Here is a 19104-nt window from a genome sequence, read left to right on the forward strand (position 1 = left end):
GAAGAGCAGCACAAAAAAAACACCCCAGCTGATCAAATGTATCTGCTACCTATGATCAAAAAGATTTTATTTTTTGAAAAACTGATGAAGATTTAGGGACCGGATGCATTGGGTAAAAGACGTACCGCAGAGGCATGGATCTCAGCACGGTACCCAAAATACACACAACACACAAAGACTCACTGCCATCGCCAATAATAGTTCAAAGATGAGCTCGCCTCCATGAGCAAAATTAGATGCTGCTGACTGAACAGACACCCAGTCAACCCATAATCGCTGTAAATAAAAACAAACCAGTGGCAAACCTATCTAAACCAAAGGGTTGAAATGAGTTTTCAGATCAAAATGCCACCCTAGGAAGTCTGCATCACTCCCAAGCACACCGAGGGATTTGGCAGAGCCCCCAGGTCCTGCTTTGGTGACCTCCCCCTTGCTAAGAGCCAGCGTGGCTTCTCTGGGGATGGACTTGCTGCCTGCTGGTGCCACCCATGGCTGCAGCACATCGCTCCAGTGCTGGAGGGGTTAGAGCGTCTTAGACAAACAGTCAGAAGCGATTCAGGCACAGTCGATCTTGCCTTGGAATTTGCGGGGAGAGAGTAGAGGATTTGCAGACAGCTCTTCCAGGTGAGCCTGTGGACAAGCCGGTTAGGCTGGAGCTGGGAGCGAGCTGGTGAGGGCAACAAAAGACAGCGTAGCCCGGCAGCTCAACTTCCACCCCCTAAAACGTAAACACCAGGTTAAAGCTACAAGTCGTTCAGTTAAACAGGCTCTGGCAAGACAGTTCTGCTGGACCAAAGAGAGTTCATCACAGACATGACCCTGTGGAGGCCAAGGGTTCACAGGGGACACTTTAGGCAGATAGAAGATACCTCCACCATCACAAGCCCTTGCAAGCAGAGCTGCACCAAGCAGCACCTGGACATCAGGAACAGATCACAGCGCAGAAAAAAAACACATTAAACATCAGGTTGGCCTCTGCATCACAATGCTTAGTGTGGGCATGCTTTCAAGCGCCCCTATCTACAGTGGAAGCTGCAGGCAGTGGTGGTGAAGTGTGGTTTCAGCTGCTGCCATTTTCAGAAACAAAAACCTGACAAGTTCAAGGAAGAAACACAACATAACCCTGGTTTCAAACAGCTCAAAAGAGGAGCTCTGAAAGGGTGGTGCTGAAAAAGCCCCTGTGCTGCAGTGTCAGAGCCTTCTCAAGAGCCCAGAGAAGGGCAGAAGGACTTCAGTGGCCCCACCATGGTCTAGGGCTGTGTTGCACTTTGGAGAAAAAGAGACCTGCTAGGTTTCTCTGCTCCAAACAGAAAAGTATGTTGGAAACTGCGTGTAACTTGCCGTAGCCAACTCTGCTATATGAGATAAGACCCAAGACAATATGTATCCTGGCCAGGTATGAACACTGCTGCAGAAGGAAAGGCAGAGCTCAAGCATGAGCAGAAGGCCCCCATGGGGGCACTGGGGTGGAGCTGGGTCTGAAAAGCAACTCTAAATCCCCTGGAGGAACAGAGTGGGTCCTGAGCACCCTTTGGGTTGGCATTGCTGAGACTAAAGCTAGGTCCGGAGCTGCAAACAGGTCCAGAGGGCTTCAGGAGTGGATTTGTCCTTCCTGGCCTTGGCTTCTTTCCTTCTTGTTACCATCTATGTTTCGTCCCAATTCACCTGAAAGCAGCTTTTTCTCCACTTTCCCTTTAGACGCCGGAGCAGCTAGATTAGGAAGAAGAAGCTAGAGAAGAGCATTGTGCACTGGAGGAAAAGTGTGAAGATGCAGACCCACACCCAGGAGCAAAGGAAAAGCACAGGGGAAGGGAGCAAATGCTTCTCCACCATGCTTAACCATTTTTACTACCTGCCTCAATGGACAAAGTCATTTGCCTTCTTGCTTTTTGCAAGGTCATGGACCCATGACCTTGCAAATCTGCCTGAGGCACAGGCTGGCACCAAAGCCATGTGCAGTTGTGGGTGGCCGTGGACTCTTTCCAACCCACTGTGAGACACCCCTAAACACAACACATCCCAAAACAGGCAAGTTCCTGGCAAGGGGAATATTCCTTCCCACAGCCCAGTCCCATGGCTCAGTTTCTCTGATTAGTTGGGCACAGGGGATCTGGGGACATCCCTGTTGGACACTTGTCCCCTGGCGGGGAACAGGGCAGGGAGCTGTATTTCTGCCTGCATTTTCCCACCCCAGCAGCAATACCTCACAGTGGCTTGGGGACCCTGACCACACCACCCATCACATCCCCAGCATGGGGCCACTTGTGCCATGAGCATCACTTCATCCCCAGCCTGGCCCAGGGCACCCACAACAACAGCCGCCCTTGTCTCCCACGGCTGGTGCTCCGCACTGGGTTTAATTGCTAAATTGCTTTTAAAATTAAAAAAACAGAGAAGAGGCTGGAGACAGAGCAGCAGTGCTCTCCCTGGGCCCCAGTTCAAAGGGATGCAGCCAGGGCTGGCCGGCGCAGGCAGCTCCCCGCAGCTGCCATCCCCTGGCACAGCAGCACGGCAGGGGTGCCGCCAAGCCCAGCCTTTGATGATTTTCTCTTCCCGCTGTGAAGACTAATAACTTCAGAGAGGGCGTCCTGCCACGTGCGGGGCTGCCGCTGCCGCAGATCCAGCTGTGGTACAACAATATGAAATGGGGGGAAAAAGGGGGTTGAAGGTGGCGGTACACATGAGGCCTCTGGTTTTGGGGGTGTCCTGGCTTTCTGCACACTACCTCCAGCCATCCCTGGAAGTCCCCATCTGCATATCAGAGATCCATGAGTGTTAAGGACCAGATGGGGCATCCTCCAAGGGTCACAGAGAGATGGGAATGTTTGGGATCCCCCATCAAATTGCTGCCAAAACATCAGAAAAATTTCCCTTTGTACTTCCATGAGTGCAAAGCTGTGGAGCAGATGGCAACTCCTCTGCTCCCTCTAGGCCATGGCACCTAACCATCTAATTTGCCCAATTTTCAATGGGGTGTCCCCAGCCCGCAGCCTCCATCCTCCACCGGGGACCTCAGCCTGACCTCAGCCCTCCTCTGATGCCCTGCACACCCACACTGAAAGACCCGTGAAGTGCAGGATGCCGAGGAGAGTGCCCGCAAGGGGAAGAGAAGCAGCCTCAATCTTCGCCAGGGGGTGTTTACTCTGAAACCTAGCAATGGCCCCTTCCACATCATCTCTGATTATTTCCAAGAATAGAAGACCTCGCCTCCTGCAGACCTGCTGCAGAGCCCTGCCGTACGCTGGCCTTACTATTCACCCAGATGCTTCTAATTCTTTCCCCCAAGAGCATTTGCCAGAGCCCCACTACATGGCTGCTGAAGCCCAGCAGCTCGTGCGAGGGCGGACCAAGCCCGGGCGCACCGCGGCAAGCGCACTCACCCCTGGTTCGTTCCCCACTCGTTCCGGATGCAGAGGTGCTTGTGCACAGGGTCCTTCATGTAACCTTCGTAGCAGAGACACTCACCTATGGAGAAAGGGGGGGACAGGAGGGACAGGGGAGGACAAAGCTTTCCACGTGCTTCCCCGCTGAGCCCAGCCTGCAGCCACACGGGGCACCCAGCAGCTCCGTTGTTGCACGTGGAGTGAGGCAAGAAGGCATTATCCCACCAAAGCTGGGCTGAGCAGAGGTGACCTCCCAAAGCCACCCAACTGCTTGACCACCTACCAGTCTCGGGGTCACACTGGTGTTCGCAGGGGTCGAGGAGGCGCCGGGCGCAGAGGTCCAGGGCCCAGGGCCCACTGGAGTTTTGCTGGGAGAAGAGGACGACCTGCGCCGGGTTCAGCCAGTCACTAGCGTCCAGCTGGCTCCCCTCCAGCAGGATGAACCGGCTCCCTGCCAGCAAAAGGGTAGTCAGCAGCGGTGACTCGCTGGTGTTCCCTCCATCCCATGATGGTCCCCTGCATCCCATAATAGACCCCTCCATCCCACGATGGTACCCCTCCATCCTGTGATGGATCTCTCTATCCTATGATGGTCCCCTCTATCCTGTGATGGATCCTTCTATCCCATGATGGTCCCCTCCACCTCGTGATGGTCCCCTCCATCCCATGATGGATTCCTTCATCTCTTGTCCACCCCCTTCATCCTGAGACAGTGCCCTCTGTCTCACAGCAGCACCCTCTGTTCCACAGTGAATCGTCTGACCCATGCCCATCTCCTCTGCCCTGTGATGGCCCGCTCTGTCCCATGCCTATCCTCCATCCTGTGACAGCCACCTCCACCCCTGTGCCTGTCCCCTCTGTCCCACAACAGCCATCTCCACTCCACACCTGTCCCCTCCATCCCACAGTGATGTCCTTCATCCCCTGATGGTTCACTCCATTCCATCCCCATCCCCTACATCCCATGCCTGTCCCCCCCACGCCACAATGGTCCCCTCAGTCCTGCGCCCATCTCCTCCACCCTGCATCCAAGCCCTGTGCCCCACACCTGTGTCCCACACCGATACCCCCTATCCCATGCCTGTCCCCTCTATCCTGCACCCATCACCTCTGTCCCACAACAACCATCTCCATCCTGTATCTGTCTCCTCTGTCCTGTACCCATGCCCTCCATCTGGTACCACTCCATCCGTCACTCCCTCACTGGTTCCCTCCATCTCACACCTGTCCCCTCTGTCCTGCAGCCATCTTCTCCATCCCACAACAGCCACCTCTGTCCTCCACCCATCCCCTCTGTCCTGTGCCCATCCCCTCCATCCCATGCATCCCCTCTGTCATGCACTGGTACCCTCCAATCCATGCCTGTCCCCTCCAACCTACACCCATCCTGCATCTGTTCTCTCCATCATTCCCTCCTCTCCTCCATTACAGCTTACAGAACGGGGCAGGAGTGGGGGGTAAGACCATGGGGTGGGTGCTCACCATCAGCAATGAGGTGCTCAGGGACGTGGAGGGTGATCTTGACAACAAGAGGGCAGCTCATGTGGGAAGAGCACACCAGGCTGATGACACAGCTCGTCACACTGATGAGGGTCAGTGTGGTTTTGTTCACAGGACTCCGGGGGGACCCCACTGCAAAACATGAAAGCACAGTCAAACTTGTGACCTCAGGGACCCAGGAAGATCTTGGGGTGCAGCCAGGGGATCTCAGGGTGTAGAGTCCCTGCTCAGTCCCCTGGAAATCCAGCATCAATCCAACCAAGCAGAGTTGCTTTGGATTTTCGAAAGCATGAAGCAGCCTTTGCTGCAGGACCCTCCCTCCAGTCTGCTGCGACCAGGGTCTCCCCAGAACCTGGCAGCCTGGGCTCTCCCATACCCCTGCACTGCAGCACACCAAGACCTTTGCAGCATCAGGACTTAAAGCAGAGCAGAGATATTGAGAAGAAAGGTAATATCCCTTTTTTTTCCTCCCTCCTCGGCATTTCTCTCAGGTTAATTTTGCCATGACAACAGCCTCCTGGATCCTTTGAAAAAGCACCAGAGCCCTAACTGCTCAGGGCACACAGGTCTTTGACTTTTAATCTCTCAGCTGAAGAAGCTGAGTGGAAAAAGCTGGCTGGGGGCTGAGTGGGTATCTCCTGCGGCAACAAAACCTGAACCAGCCTCCCAGAAAAACAAAGCACCATCCAGCAAACAAGGCTTAAAAAGGGAAAATAGACACAAACTCTCTTCCCCAGAGGACAAAACCTCCCAAAGGGATGGAAAACCTCCCAAAGGGATGGTGCAGGGCAGTGGGGTGAGAATCCCGCCTGGGGAACAAGCCTGTCCCCATCCTCCACTGTACATACAGCTCACACATGCATGATGCTGGAGCAAACTCGCAGCAGCACCACGCTGAGCAGCAGCACGGGAGCTCACGGGACAGCCTCTGAAGCATGTTACTCATTAATACACACCAAAGCCCAGCAGAAGCCTCCAGCAAAAAAATCAGAATAAATTTCCTCCTCTGCTGAGAAACTCCACCGGAGAGCAGCAGCAGCCCGCTGTGGGAGCAGGGACCGGCACCTGCCCACGGCAGCCCAGATCATGCTTGGATTTCCATCTTTTGCTGATGGAAAGTCTCCAAACCTGGAGAGGCAACGGCAAACAAGGCAAGAGGGGCCACGGCTCACCACCCGCCTCCGTGCCCGCACCCACCTCGGCTGCGCCTCCGGCTCCGTGAGGGATCTGTGTAGAAGGTCAGCTGGGGATCGGTGTCTGCCTCCGTCCCCGAGTCCCCCTCAGGGTTGAGAAATGCTGAGCCGGCTGCAGGGGACACCGAGTGTGGTCATGGCAGGGCTGGCACCATGCCACCCTGAGCCATCACATCCTGCATCACCCCTTCAGGGCAAGCCTTGCCTTGGAGACCAGGAGCCTTGTCTGCCAGGCGCAGCAGGGATAGTGTGTTCTCCCCTTCCCACCACACACAGCCATGCCCCCTGCCATGGCTCCCATTAGTTTGCAACTTTTCCCTGTGGCCACGCCAGTATAATAAAATATTTATTGTGGCAAACACCCTCTGCATCTTTGCATCCAACCAACCCAACATCATCTGCACCCTTGCAGACACCACTGTTTCTGCTTCCCCCCACCCAAACCCTCCTTTTCACGCTCTCACCCAACACTGGCCTCCTTTCTCCATCCCAGGAGGGGGAAAATTGCTGGACCGTGGGTGGGTGGGAGCCCAGAGCACCCTGTCCATCCCAGGGACACCCCCTACCTCGCGCTTTGTTGTTGATGCGCTTGCGCTGGCTGCTGGAGGTGTGGGACAGCAGAGTCGCCTGCTGATGGTTCGAGTCCACGGGGCTGGTGGCAATGATGTTGTCCTTGTACTTGTTCATCAGGGACAGCTTGGCATTATCACTCCCTGAGCAGGAAGAATTGAAGGCAAAATCTTTCAGGGATAAAGATGTTAAAATAGGAGGGAGGTGAGAAAGAGAGAGATTTGCCCAGATCCATCTCCAGCATCTGTATGAGGCAACCAGGGTGTTGTGGCCATGGGGCCAAGCTGCTTCCAGTGCACCCTCACAAGCTCCTCAAAGCCTGAGGGGGACCGGCACCTCCACCAAGCTAGCCAAAAGCTGAGATTTAACATTCAGCCTCTCAGGGCACTTCTACGTACTCAGGTCTGTAAAGAAAACCCCTGGAGAGCTTTAGGAATCACACCATGGTCTTCCCAAACCATGTCTCAGTTGAGAAAGCTCCAGTTGGATGGCTTGTTTAGTAATATGGCCCACAAGCAAGTGTGTTACAAGCCTCAGGGAATCCCTGCTGGTGATCAGAAGACAGCGTTAACTCTGAATCATACTGATGGCAAGTATAGTTTTACTACTAAAAACCTCAGCTGAATAAGACACTGGAAATCCTGAGACACAGAAGGGAATTTTGGAGGTCACCACAGGGTAGCTCAGAGAGGACACCATTCTGGTTCTCCATCAGGCCGCAGGAACCAAAGCCCTTCCCCTCCAAGCTGCCAGCCACATCCCACTCAGCAGGGGCTGCTCTCAACTGGGTGTAAGATCTCCCAGCAATGGAAGTGCTTTCAGAGTGCCACCAACATCTCACAGGCAACAAAGACTCAGAGAAACAGGGAAAATGCTCAAGAGAAAACGTGTATATGGAGCAATGGAGAGAAAATGATTTGGAAAGGACCAAGCTCAGCCCATGCCCCACTGCCCCATCCCCACCTGGTGTGAGGTCCATGCTGGCCTTCTCGTTGCAGCCCTGCAGCGAGTCCAGGGTGCGGGTGACCTGGCTGGCGAAGTCCTCCCCGCCGTTCATGCACTCACGCTGGAGGTGGTGCCGCAGGTCGGTAATGTCGTACTCATAGCCATCCAGGATGGGCGTCTCACGGATGCTGAGCGTCCCGCTGGAGTTGTGGCCCTGCACGCGGGCGTTGCGCAGGCTCTCGCGCCCGTGGCCCCCGATCAGCACCGAGGGGATGTAGTGGATCTCGTTGGCCGCCTCGGCGCTGGCACTCTTCTGGGGCTGCGGCACCCGGCGCCGCTTGCACCACCGCCGGCGGGTGTAGAGGATCATCACCAGGCAGAGGATGGAGAGCAGCAAGGCGATCATCCCTCCCTGCGGGCACAAACGTGAGCAGGCCTTAGCCAAGGACCAGCGCCAGCCACCCCCCGGGGATGCAAATGCCCCGGGGATGCTCTGGGGGGGCCAAAGTGAAGGCAACGGTGAGGAGCCTGGTCACACCAATAAGAGGTGCTGGCACCCAGCGCTGTCCAAGCACTCCCAGGTGAAGCCTGCCTCGAGCTGGACAAGCTTTGAAGTCACGAGTGAGGCATGAAAAAGCAGTATTTAAAGCAGAGCCTGTTCTGTTTCACTCTCCCACAACACGTCTTTGAAAGCAGAGATCAGATTTATTCCAGGCAAATGCTCCTACGGGCAACTTTTTCTGACCCATTTCCAACCGGTTTCAGTGCTGTCACTCTCAATCTTAGGAGATTTTCCCAGGGTATCCAGCAGAAATTGCAGCACAGATTAAAGGAGATCAAGGCTCGAGACGGCAAGATGACTGAAGCATGGTTTGGGGAATGCCTGGGGGGAAGAGACTGAAAAAGCTCCTGCCCCGCAGAGACAGACCCTAAAACCGCATCCAGCTCTGCCACCTCGCCACCATCCCCAAGGTCACCCTCCTGCGGAGACATCATCACTGCACGCAGACAGAGGCAGCAAGACGAAAGCCCAAGCTAGCCCTCATGCCCAGTCTGATAATAATAATAATGATAATAATGATAATAATGATAATAATAGAGTGAAGAGCTCCACGTCCATCCGCAGCTCTGGTCCCCCTTCCTCTTTTCCATGCAATAGGTGATCTTGATAAAATAAAAAAATAGTAATAATCGGCTCCATTAGGATAAAACATTAAGGGAATTATTGAATGAGAAGCAGGAAAGCCAGCTGGAAAAGAAGCTTTAACGGCCATTATGGTTTAACCCTCTTTCATTCCTGGGATAATGGAGCTGCGATGCACCCTCCAAGACTCTCTCCAAACTTTCTTTTAAAAAAGAAAAACACAAAAAACTACAAAGAAAACGCAAAGAAACTCCAGTGGTTAAGAAGCCAAGGAGTCCAGCAGAGGCAGGGGGGCTGGCCGGCACACGGCATCTCTCTGGCCAGCAGCCTGCAGCCAGGAGGATGGGAAATCTCTCTCTGGGGCTGCAGATTGGCACTGGCTTCATACCTGGCCATGCTCATGCTGCATTTTTAGTGGTAAAGTCCAGGCCCGATTCTCTATCATGTTCAAATCCCTTTGAGTTCCTCTGATCCATAAATAAGTGAGGGCTATCCCCATCCCCACCACAGGCCTCCCATGGTATGGCTCTCCATCACCCTGAGGAAGGGTCCATTTGCAGATGGGGTGACAAGGAGGTGGGAGTAATACTGGGGCACTCCTGGCTTTCTTTTGCTGCCCTCTGTACGCACATCAAATCCCCCAAACACCAGGGAGCTCTGCCATACACCTGTGCTAGGAAACATGGGAGCCCAAGCTGGAGCTCAGGTCAGGTGGCCACCCGTTTGTGTAGGACTGCGTCTGCGGGTTCTCAAAACAAATTTGTTATTTAACTGAAATTGTATTTCTTCTGCCCTGATAGTCTGAGAGCTCAAACTGCCCCTGAGGAAAAGCAGCTTGTGGCCACCAGACTTCAAGAGGCTCCGGAGGGAGGATGAAAACCAGCACTGGAGTCCCCTCCACTCACTGCTCGTTGGATGGGGTCAGGGCACCCACCGCCTCAGACCCCGGGAGCACAGAAATCCCACCCTGCCTTCATCCCTCCATCACCTGGTACTCGTATGATGGCTGCGAGAGGAGCCCTGCACTGGACAGGCATGGGAGCGCATCTCACGCGGTCCACGTGCAGACCTCTGTCATGATGGATACAGCCCCTCGCTCACACTTCTCTTGGCAACCACACAAAGAGAGAAAGAAAATCAGCCTTGAAAACTCCACGTGATCCTGACTCCTGACATAAAAGCCACCCTCTATTTGTCAGGGTGTGAGGACGCCGCCGGAGTGGAGCTGAGAGTGATGGGGGAAAAGGGGGAGAGGGAGGATTCACTCTGTATTTACACATTTTGGTATGAGCAATGAGCTGCAGACATCCTTGTCATCAGCTCAATAACAAGCCTTGTTGCAGGCACTCCTGTCTCAATCTTGGGACTCAGCGGTACCCAAGAAGACCAAGACGAAGAAGCAGAGCACAGCCAGCCTCTCCCGAGGTGATGCACCCTTTCAAGAGCAGCTGGGAGTGGACCATAAAAGAAAGATACCTGTGCAAAATGTTTTTGGGGGTGGTTTTGCCAGTGATTGTTTTCTTTTCCTCGAGACTAATCAAGCACAAATGATGGAGGAGAAACCTGGCCTGGGGCTGCAATCTGGAAGAGCTATTGATGCTCTCATTAGAGTAGGCACCATTAAACAGCCTGTTTGCAGCCTCGGCAACACATTGTCTCCGGCTAATTATCTTCCAGTGGCACAAAAATCGTAGAATTCTTCAAAATTTTTCTAACATAACAAAAAAAACCCCCCACAACCAACAAACCACAGATCCACCTCCGACACACCGATCTCTGTCTCGCCTTCTTTTCTCTGCCATCGAAACCTCATCCCGGCACATCTGGGGAGAGGAGGAGAGCCATGCAGCCTCGGCACATGGAATGTTCTTGCTTACTGCATGCTGCGAAACTGCAGCCACGGGGCTGCTGCGCTGATAAAAGCGGCGGTGACAGTGCCCAGTGGCACCGTGACACCCGCCGCGCACCAGAGCAGCAGGCACCAGCATCATCCGCCAGGCAAAGGGCTCCTGACAAAGTCAATGTGAATTAACCCTGGGTTAAGGTGGTTGAGACCTTCAAAGCCCAGCACACCCCGGGGACAAAGGCACCCCTGCAAACATATTTGCAAAGAGATGCAAACACAGGGAGAGGTTTAAAGCAGCCTGCTGTTAAAGCACCCTGCAAGCAGCATCGTTCAGAGAGGTGCCTGGGGCGTCTTAACCAGCCCCTGAAGGTGGGCTCAGTTCCCCGTCCCAGGCAGCTGAATCAGATAGGGAAATGTATGGCTTTTCAAAAGTCCCTATGTTTTCTACAGGCTTCTGTACACCTAATCAGGGGCTGCCTTCCCATCACGTACCATGACAGAGATGTGGAGGATCCTCAGCTCCTCCTCTGCTGACTCAGTCTGGGGTTCGTCCGTGGGGTCGAAGCCAGGCAGGTTGGGGGCCCCGTCTTGGTGGTGGATGTGGAAGAGCAACGTGCCGTTCTCCAGCCACTGCTGCCGCCAGCGCACCAGTGGGATGTCATCCGTGTTGCCTGAGATCTCTGCAAAAGCAAAGCCAGCCAGGTGGGAAATGTGGAGGAGGGGGCTGATGGAGATTGGCCTTGTCCCAAAAAATGGGTGGAGGGACCAAGGGACACACAGCAGACACCCTCCGGCCACCTCCCGCCAGCATCACAGCTGCCCCTACACAACCTACAACCTGAAGGATGAAAGTGGAGTAAATCATATTTCTAGGTAAAATTCAGATGTGTGCCCCTCAAAAAAAATCCAGATGTGATGCAGGGACAGAGCACTTATTGACAGCATCTCACAGCCACAGCCAGGGAGCCCGGCAGCATCCTTCCAGCCCTAGTTTGGATGGGTTACACCAGCGTGCTTCATGTTAAACGCAGCTCCAGCCACGGGGAGCAGAGGATATAGGACAACTTCTCAGCGGCACCAGTGGGATCACGGGGATCATGTTGCAAATTATTGCAGACAGAAAATATTTCCCATCCTTTGTGAATGGAGAAACATGCACGTGGCTGCAATTGCACCTGCAGCTCTGGCTCTGATTGAGGTGCATTCAGAGGTTTTCCATCTCCAACCATTTTTTTACAGCTCCCCACACAGAACCCAGCCCTGAGATCTGCAGATATACTGCATCTTCTGCCCAAACACCCCAACTTCCCCTAAGTACCTTCAGCTTCAGGGTTTGGGGATCGTGGGACAGATGTACAGAGCTGGGCTGAGGAGTGACAGCAGCAGAGGACACCCAGGCAGGAGGAGCAGCTGAGAACGGGAACACAACACATGCTGCAGGGCGCTAAATGCCAAATCAAACTGAATTCACCTGGCCAGCTCCAACATTTTGGGGACATCCTACAGCTGGGTTTTAGCAAAAGGGAGGGTGACACCAGCACATCCCTAGGAAAGAGGGGTTTTAACCACCACTTCCATCTCAGACCAGATCACCATCTCGGATCACCTTGATCTCAGCCATCACCTTGAGCCTGCCGTTTGTCTGTTAGTTATTTTTCCTGAAAATACAAGTTTCAATTGCATTTGTTGGAATGACTGTTATAAATAGGATGAGCTTCCCAGTGAGATGCAGCTTTCCCTCCTGTCTCTGCCCTGTGAGAATGGTCCAGCTAGGCCCATCCCCTCCATCCCATTTGTAGCCGAGTGTTTGGATGGCAAGGGGAAAGAGCCCGGCTCAATTTGCAAATTGTCATCTTTATTTTGCTTGTTTCATGCTGCCTTCAAATGAAAACTGGAATTCAATTACAGTGCTGAAAAACAACGTTTTAAATTTACTGTTAATTAATTTCATTAGGCTGCCTTTAAGTGAGCTAGCTACCGGGGAGGGGGGAGCCGGGGGGAATCTGCATCAGGAACCAGGTTCATCCTCCCAAAGTGATTTTATTAATCAAAAGAAACATTAGCTGCAGCAAGTGAATTGGCAGATTGTTTCTGCTCAGCACGGGCCGTATTTCTGGTGGTAATCAGTGTGCTTCAAGTGTCCCAAGCAGAGAGATGCTGAGCTCTCCTCCATGCCACCGGGAAGTAAAACCAGGAGGAGTTAAAGCATCTAGGAAGCCAGAAGCACTTTTGAAATTCCCTCTAACCGCTGAGCTGTGTGTTTAGGCACACAGATCCCTTTGAAAAGCTGGTTCTGGGAGCCGGGAGGGTTTGAAAAAGCAGATCTCCTCCTCTCCCACCTGGTCTTTATTCATGGGCTGAAAGGGGAAAACAAGCTTTCCTGCTTCCCCAGCTCCCCACGGCTTCTTGACTTCAAATGAACTAGCTCAAATAGAAGAAAATATTCTCCCCGCACCTGCCTGCTAACGTGAAATTAGGAGTAATTAAGGCAAGAGCTTTTACGCACAACAGGAACTCAACATACTGACATTTGGAAAAATGTAAATACCAGCATTTGCTCCATTGTAAAGAGTGAAAATAATAGATACTAAGTATATGACATTGTGACATTTAGAAAGCTAGAGTTAAAGATGTTTTCCCCCTGATCTGACACATCATTGAAAAAGCAGCACCCTTCAGCTCATTAATATTTGAGGAGGGCTCCTTGATGGAAGTTATTTAAATGATTAATAGATTATAGTAAATTTAAGCCTTAAAATAGGTTGTCATAATTTCAAAATTATTTAAACCAGCTTATTTTTAAAAAGTAAAATGTATTTCCATAAAAAATGGATTCTTGTTTTAAAAAGAGCACAATCCAGCCACAGAGCTTGAGCGCATTATCCTCTCCCACCAGACATCACGACACGACCCTGCAGCTGCATCACACACAAGTCAAAAGTGTTAGAAATGGAGCAAAACATCCCAGAAATCAACCACCACCACCCCAGACTGGCAGGCTACTACCCCTCCATCACACGACAGGACAAGGCTGCTCCACCATCTCTCCTCCTGCCCTGGGGCAAGGCTCTTGAGGCAGCACCCAGATAAGTGAGCTTCATCCTTGGACCTCCCCTTCCTCTCCTCGACAGTCTTAGCAACACACCACCTGCCCCTACCCCACTCCATTTCTGCTTGAAAAAATTATACGCACAAATGCTTTCCTGTGCCTGTGAAGTTCTCCTGCGGTTTGGCTCAAGCAAAACCAAGACCAAGACAACACAAAGACCAAGACCAAGACCAAGCTTCCACCCTAACACAGCATCTCTTCGTTCTCTCTTCTCCTAGTCCACTGCATTCCACTTGTATCTTTGTCTTGCTCTCCAGCAAACATCTCATCGCCTGGTGGGAGCCACCACAGTGACCCGTGGGGCCGTTTATCTGGATGCCGTAGGGGCTCAGCTCTGCCATGGGGCTGGCAGGTGCCACCCCTGCCAAGCCAGCTTGTACCGCCAGGCCAGGAGACCCCAGAGGAGGTGGGGAAGTGGGCAGAGAGCCAAAAAAGAAAGGGCAGGGTGGGAGAGAGTAACTTCAAGTTCAAAGTTTGAAAGATATTGATGACAGGCCTGGTCCCAGCATGGCTTTCATTAAGGCCTTGGATATGAAGCCATTAGTGCTAGCATTAACTTCTTGCACCTCTGTTAAAAAATAGCCTGCCTGAGTCAGGGGTTAATAACAGTAGGAGACCACTAATTAGGCTGTGCCGCCTTCACCTGGTATCAAACGTGGCCCAGGTCCTTCATATCTACAGGAGCAGCAGCCCCAAAAGACACCGGCTGATGCTTTCAACATAACGGCCATGGCTACTCTCCTCCCAGACCATCTGCGAGGGAGTGGATGGGGGAAGGAAAGGCTGTAGAGGAGCAAACTGAGCAGAGGACAAAAGTCCAGATGAAGTTGCTGGAGGTGGGTGGGTTTACACCTGCTTCACTATTGATCATCCCAAATAACCTCATTTCCCTAGGAACAGCTGCCCCACGCAAAGCAAACCCAGTGATTTTGGAGGCAGCACCTCTGCATCTCCCAGTTTGGGGAAGGGACAGCTCTGTCACAGCCCAATTCTGCACCTGACTGGGTGCAATGTTGAACCCGTAGTCCCCGAGCCCAGCACCAACATGGACCCGCTCCTGTGTCCTCGTCCCTCTGGCAAGACCCGGCACTGTGGCACACAAAGAGAGCAACTCTTCTAAAAAATGCACACTAGCATTTTGATGGGGAAAAAAACCCAACAAAACCCCAGCAAAACAATTTCCCTTTCCACTTGGAAGCGTTTTGCACTAATAGACGCCTTCGATTAGTCAAATGAACTCTGCCATAATGCCAGTCTCTGCAGACCCATTTCAGACAGCAGAGCGCAGATTTTGACTTGGACTTAGATTTCCTCGTTAACATTTAAACCTGGCTTATTTTCCATCCGGAACCTGACTGTGTTTTTATTTAAGTTCCCCGTTAGCTAAGGCTTTCGCTCCGTATCTAAACCTCGCACATCCTTTAAAGGGCTCTAACTCAGCCAAAGCCAGCTCCGGCCTCACACTCCTCCAAGGGTCTCCGGTGGCTGGAGTAACTCAGGAAACCTTCCCACCATAAGTCAATCACACTCTGCTGGGACCTCAGGCCTTGATTCCTATCAATTCAGATGTCAAAGCATATAGCCTGATATTTAACTCGGTTTTACTTCCAAGGTTTTAGTGATACATCTTTCATGAGATAATATTCATGTTTTTATGGGCCCGTTTTAAAAAATCCCATTCATCACTGACTATTTGTATTTTATTTCTTTTTTTTTTTTTTTTTCCCTGTCTCCAATCTCAGGTAGGAAAACCAGCTCATTCTGTAGGTCACTCTGCCTTTTCAAGACAATCCAGCTTTTCCATACCAGCACTTTTCCATACCAGCAAACACAAACCTCACTTTACCTATTAGGAACATGCTTCATGGGAGAGGGCACCTTGGGCAAAATTTCCAAAACACCCATAGACATGGGAGAACCTAAAGGCTCAAGGAAAAGGCACCTGCTGTACCTGGAGCCACCCTCTGGCTAGGTCAGAGAGATCACCCCACCGCAACGTCTGCACGTGGGGCTGGCGCACATGAAGCCATGAGCTGTCACGGGCAGGCTGACAGCTAACCAGGTTTCTGCTTGGAACAGAGGGTGCCTTTGCTTTTGGGAAGGTCGTCATGGAGCGTCATTTCAAAGCTTTAGCCTTGAACTGGGATTTTTGTCCCGAATATGCCACGGCCCCAATCCATCCCTTTCTTTAACAACAAACCCCTTCATCACTCTGGGAGTGACATTGTGCCATGTGGCTGTTTCCAGAGCAGAGAGGACACTGATTCATCATGGATAGCCCTGAGTCGACCAGGTTTGCTCTGCAGCTGCTGACCTTACAGCGTGATGTGCCCCATTGCCCTGCTCTTCCCTGCAGACACAAAGACTTGCCCAACTGCACCTGTGCAACATCCCCTCCAAGGTTATTTTTCCACCACGTATGTCAGTTTTGACCAAAAGCTGGGAAAAACAATGGGCAGGCTGGGATGTTTCCTGGTTTGATTTTTGCTCCTGCTTTGTTAGTTTGGTCCTATCTGCCACAACCGTGAACTACAGAGGAGATGTGGAAAGAAAAGCAAATCCACCTCCTGGACCAACACTTGGGAGACATGGTCATGTTAAAAAGAAAAACCTAAAGCCCCACACCATGACGGTGAGCAAAAGCAAAATAAAGAGAACGTGTAAAAAAAACCTACAAGATGCAAGGTTGATATGTAAACCCCAGAAAGGATGACATTTGTAATTGATATCCCACCCTGCAATGCCATCACATCACTTCTTCCAGAGGGAAACCCAGGTCCCCATGGAAAGAGCCCAAATGATGGAGAAGCTCCCAATCAGCCATGGAAAATTACTGTCCTGGCTAAATGATCTCCAAGCAAATCAGTGAGTTGGAGAGCACGAAGCCCTCGGCCCAGATGGTGCTCACCTATGAGCAACAGAGGAGGACAGCAGCTGAACTCCACCGATGCGACAGCTATCGCTCAGAAAGGGTGAGCAAGCAGAGAAGCGAAAGCCAGCAGAGGAGACCCCAAGCTCTTAAAATAGCTCTTGCGCATCATGTAAATTACAGACCAGTAAATTCTACTTCTGCACTGGACACTTTGTTAGAGGAACCAGTCGATGCGTGGGTAAATATGGGTCGCTCAACACTGTAAGCTAGTAGATAAGGGTGATCCAGTTTGGTGGACTCATTTCAAAGAGTTCTTGTCAAAATCCACCCTCAAAGTTTCCCAAAATGTGGAAGTGGGGATGGGATAAGATGGAAAGCCCTCTTGAAGCCCACCAGGTGGGAGAGGAGTAAGAAGTTAGTTTTCACAATAAAAGGAGGTTACCAAGAAGCCCCACGGAGATCTTTGTCAGGACCTTGGCTGTTCAGAAATGCTCTGGAAGTGGAGGCGAATGATAAAGTTGGTCACCAACGCTAAATTTAGACTCCTCAAAGCTAAAGCTGTGAAGTGCTGGAGGAAAGTGGGCAAGGAAGTGGGCAGGTGAAATTCAACTTTGGTGAAAGCAAGCTGATCTCGAATCCTGCAAGCGGTATTCAGGTCAGCCATCTCCTAACACGGGAGACGAAGCTTGGGAGGTTCAGAGGAGGGGTACAAGGAAGATGAGATGCTGCAAACAACTTTGTAGAGAGGAGAAATGGGCTCCGTTAGGACTCCTCAGCAAGGAAAACAAATAACTGAGCAGGGACATGATAAAAGCAGGTAAAATCATGCAGCCAGTGGAGTGGTGGGAAAGGCAATGATTATTCACCATTTCTCACTTTGCAAAGATTAGGCATGTAAAACCTAACAAAGGGCCCTGTTTCATCCACCGTAGAGTGTGAAAGCCCTGAGAAAGGAACCCAGGGAAGACAGAGCCACCAGTGCCTATCAAGCCAGACAGCCCAGAGGTAAATCCCAGCTGGAGGAATCCCTGCAGCACAGACCTCAGCAGTAGGGAAAGGACCACGCCACATGAGCTGCCTTTTTAACATTTTTTTCCCCAAATTAACAGCTATTTTCCATGGCTGGAGATGCCAAGGGACCGCAGACTCACTGCCTTCCACACTGCCCAGTCTTTTGGGGACGGAGGGTGGCTGCAAAGCCAGCTAGGCGTTCCCCAGGCCACCCTTCGAGGATGCATCTCGCAGCCACATGCCCCTTCAGGAGCAGCTGAGACCCCTGCTCCTCCAGGCACTGCCTCGCCGCGGGAAGGAGACCCCAAGGCAGCTCCCTCCACTGAGACAGCCTCTCAACACCTGGCCGGCGACTCACCCTCTCCAAATGCCCACCCTCCACGCCGTCAGACCCTACAGACCCAAGACACCTGCCCAGATTACCTTCAGCTTTCCAAGCCAGCCAGCGATTTTCATGGGGAGGCAAAGGGCTATTTATATCCATCGTGGGCTGGCAGGGAGGGTAATGGCCAGCCACTCCAGCCCATCTGCCAGGCACTTAGCAAGACATCGGAGCATATCGTACAGGCGAGGTCAGGCAGCGGCGGTGGTGGGACAGGCAGGGGAGGCGGGGGGGACGCATTATATGATGACACGGACTTCACTTCAAGGGTAAATTTCAGCCTGCTCCTGCAGACTAATTTGTTTAAGTGCTTATTGCACCAAGGCCAAGAGGTCAGGGAAATTAGACATTATTTTGGCATTCTCACGCTCAGCACAGGAAACAAGCACGACTGCTCGTTGCTTATCTCCTGGGGGGAGAGCCAGGACCTGCAATTCTTCTGGGCCATGGGAGGTACAAGGTGGCCCTCCTAGGGGGTGAAACAAAATAACCCTGTCCGCTCTCCTGCCAACAGCAGGGCCAAGAGTTTTCCCAAGAGGTAGTAGTCCTCTTCCTCCCGTCTCCCCTGGAGGGAACAATGCTGGTCTTGTGGGCAGGACGAATCCTCACCAGTGGATCGTCGTCATTTCCATCCCCATACTGGGATGGAAAAGCCAGCCTTGGACTACTACCGCCTGCAGCCTCATGTCACAAACCCCTCAGTGCTTAGGAGCTCCTACCTGATTTCAAGCTCCATTTTCAAGTTTGTGGAGAGGCTTTGAAAGATAACAGGGAGAAGGAGAGAAAAAAAAAAAGAAGGAAGAAAGATGTAGAAGGGGAAAAAGTTAACTGCGCATCTTGAATTTATCACTCTTGAAAGAAGAGCTTGTCAAGAGGGCCAGAGCCCAGCAAGTGCACAGTGATCAATGGGAGGACTTTTGGGTCTAGTCAAGCTTGTTTCAGATTTACAGGAACTGAACAGAGGCATAAATCTGGCACCGCCTGACAAAAATGGAGGTAATTAAATCTGCAGGTGTATATAATTGTCATATTGATGATCTATATAAATCAGCGGAGCCAGCAAAAGCACAAAGCATTACGTTGAGCACGGAGCCGATGAGCTGTTTGCCCACCTGCCTGGCCAGGAGACAGGGCTGGTAGCCACAGGAC

General features: G+C 52.0%; 1 protein-coding gene across 2 annotated transcripts in view; it reads right to left on the reverse strand.

Moving 5' to 3' along the window:
• ASTN1 (astrotactin 1) overlaps positions 1-19104 on the reverse strand; it is a 54924-nt gene that overhangs the window by 22835 nt on the left and 12985 nt on the right. The window contains exons 2-8 of one of the 2 annotated variants that reach the window (XM_055725260.1): positions 11074-11261; positions 7610-8003; positions 6643-6789; positions 6081-6188; positions 4866-5015; positions 3667-3834; positions 3381-3465 (exon numbers count right to left, since the gene is read on the reverse strand). In XM_055725260.1, the coding sequence (XP_055581235.1) occupies positions 3381-3465; positions 3667-3834; positions 4866-5015; positions 6081-6188; positions 6643-6789; positions 7610-8003; positions 11074-11261 (1240 nt within the window). The remainder of the gene's footprint in view (positions 1-3380; positions 3466-3666; positions 3835-4865; positions 5016-6080; positions 6189-6642; positions 6790-7609; positions 8004-11073; positions 11262-19104) is intronic. The other variant, XM_055725261.1, reaches the window with a different exon arrangement.

This window comes from Falco cherrug, chromosome 12, assembly GCF_023634085.1.
Source record: "Falco cherrug isolate bFalChe1 chromosome 12, bFalChe1.pri, whole genome shotgun sequence".
In the NCBI taxonomy this organism is placed as follows: domain Eukaryota; kingdom Metazoa; phylum Chordata; class Aves; order Falconiformes; family Falconidae; genus Falco; species Falco cherrug.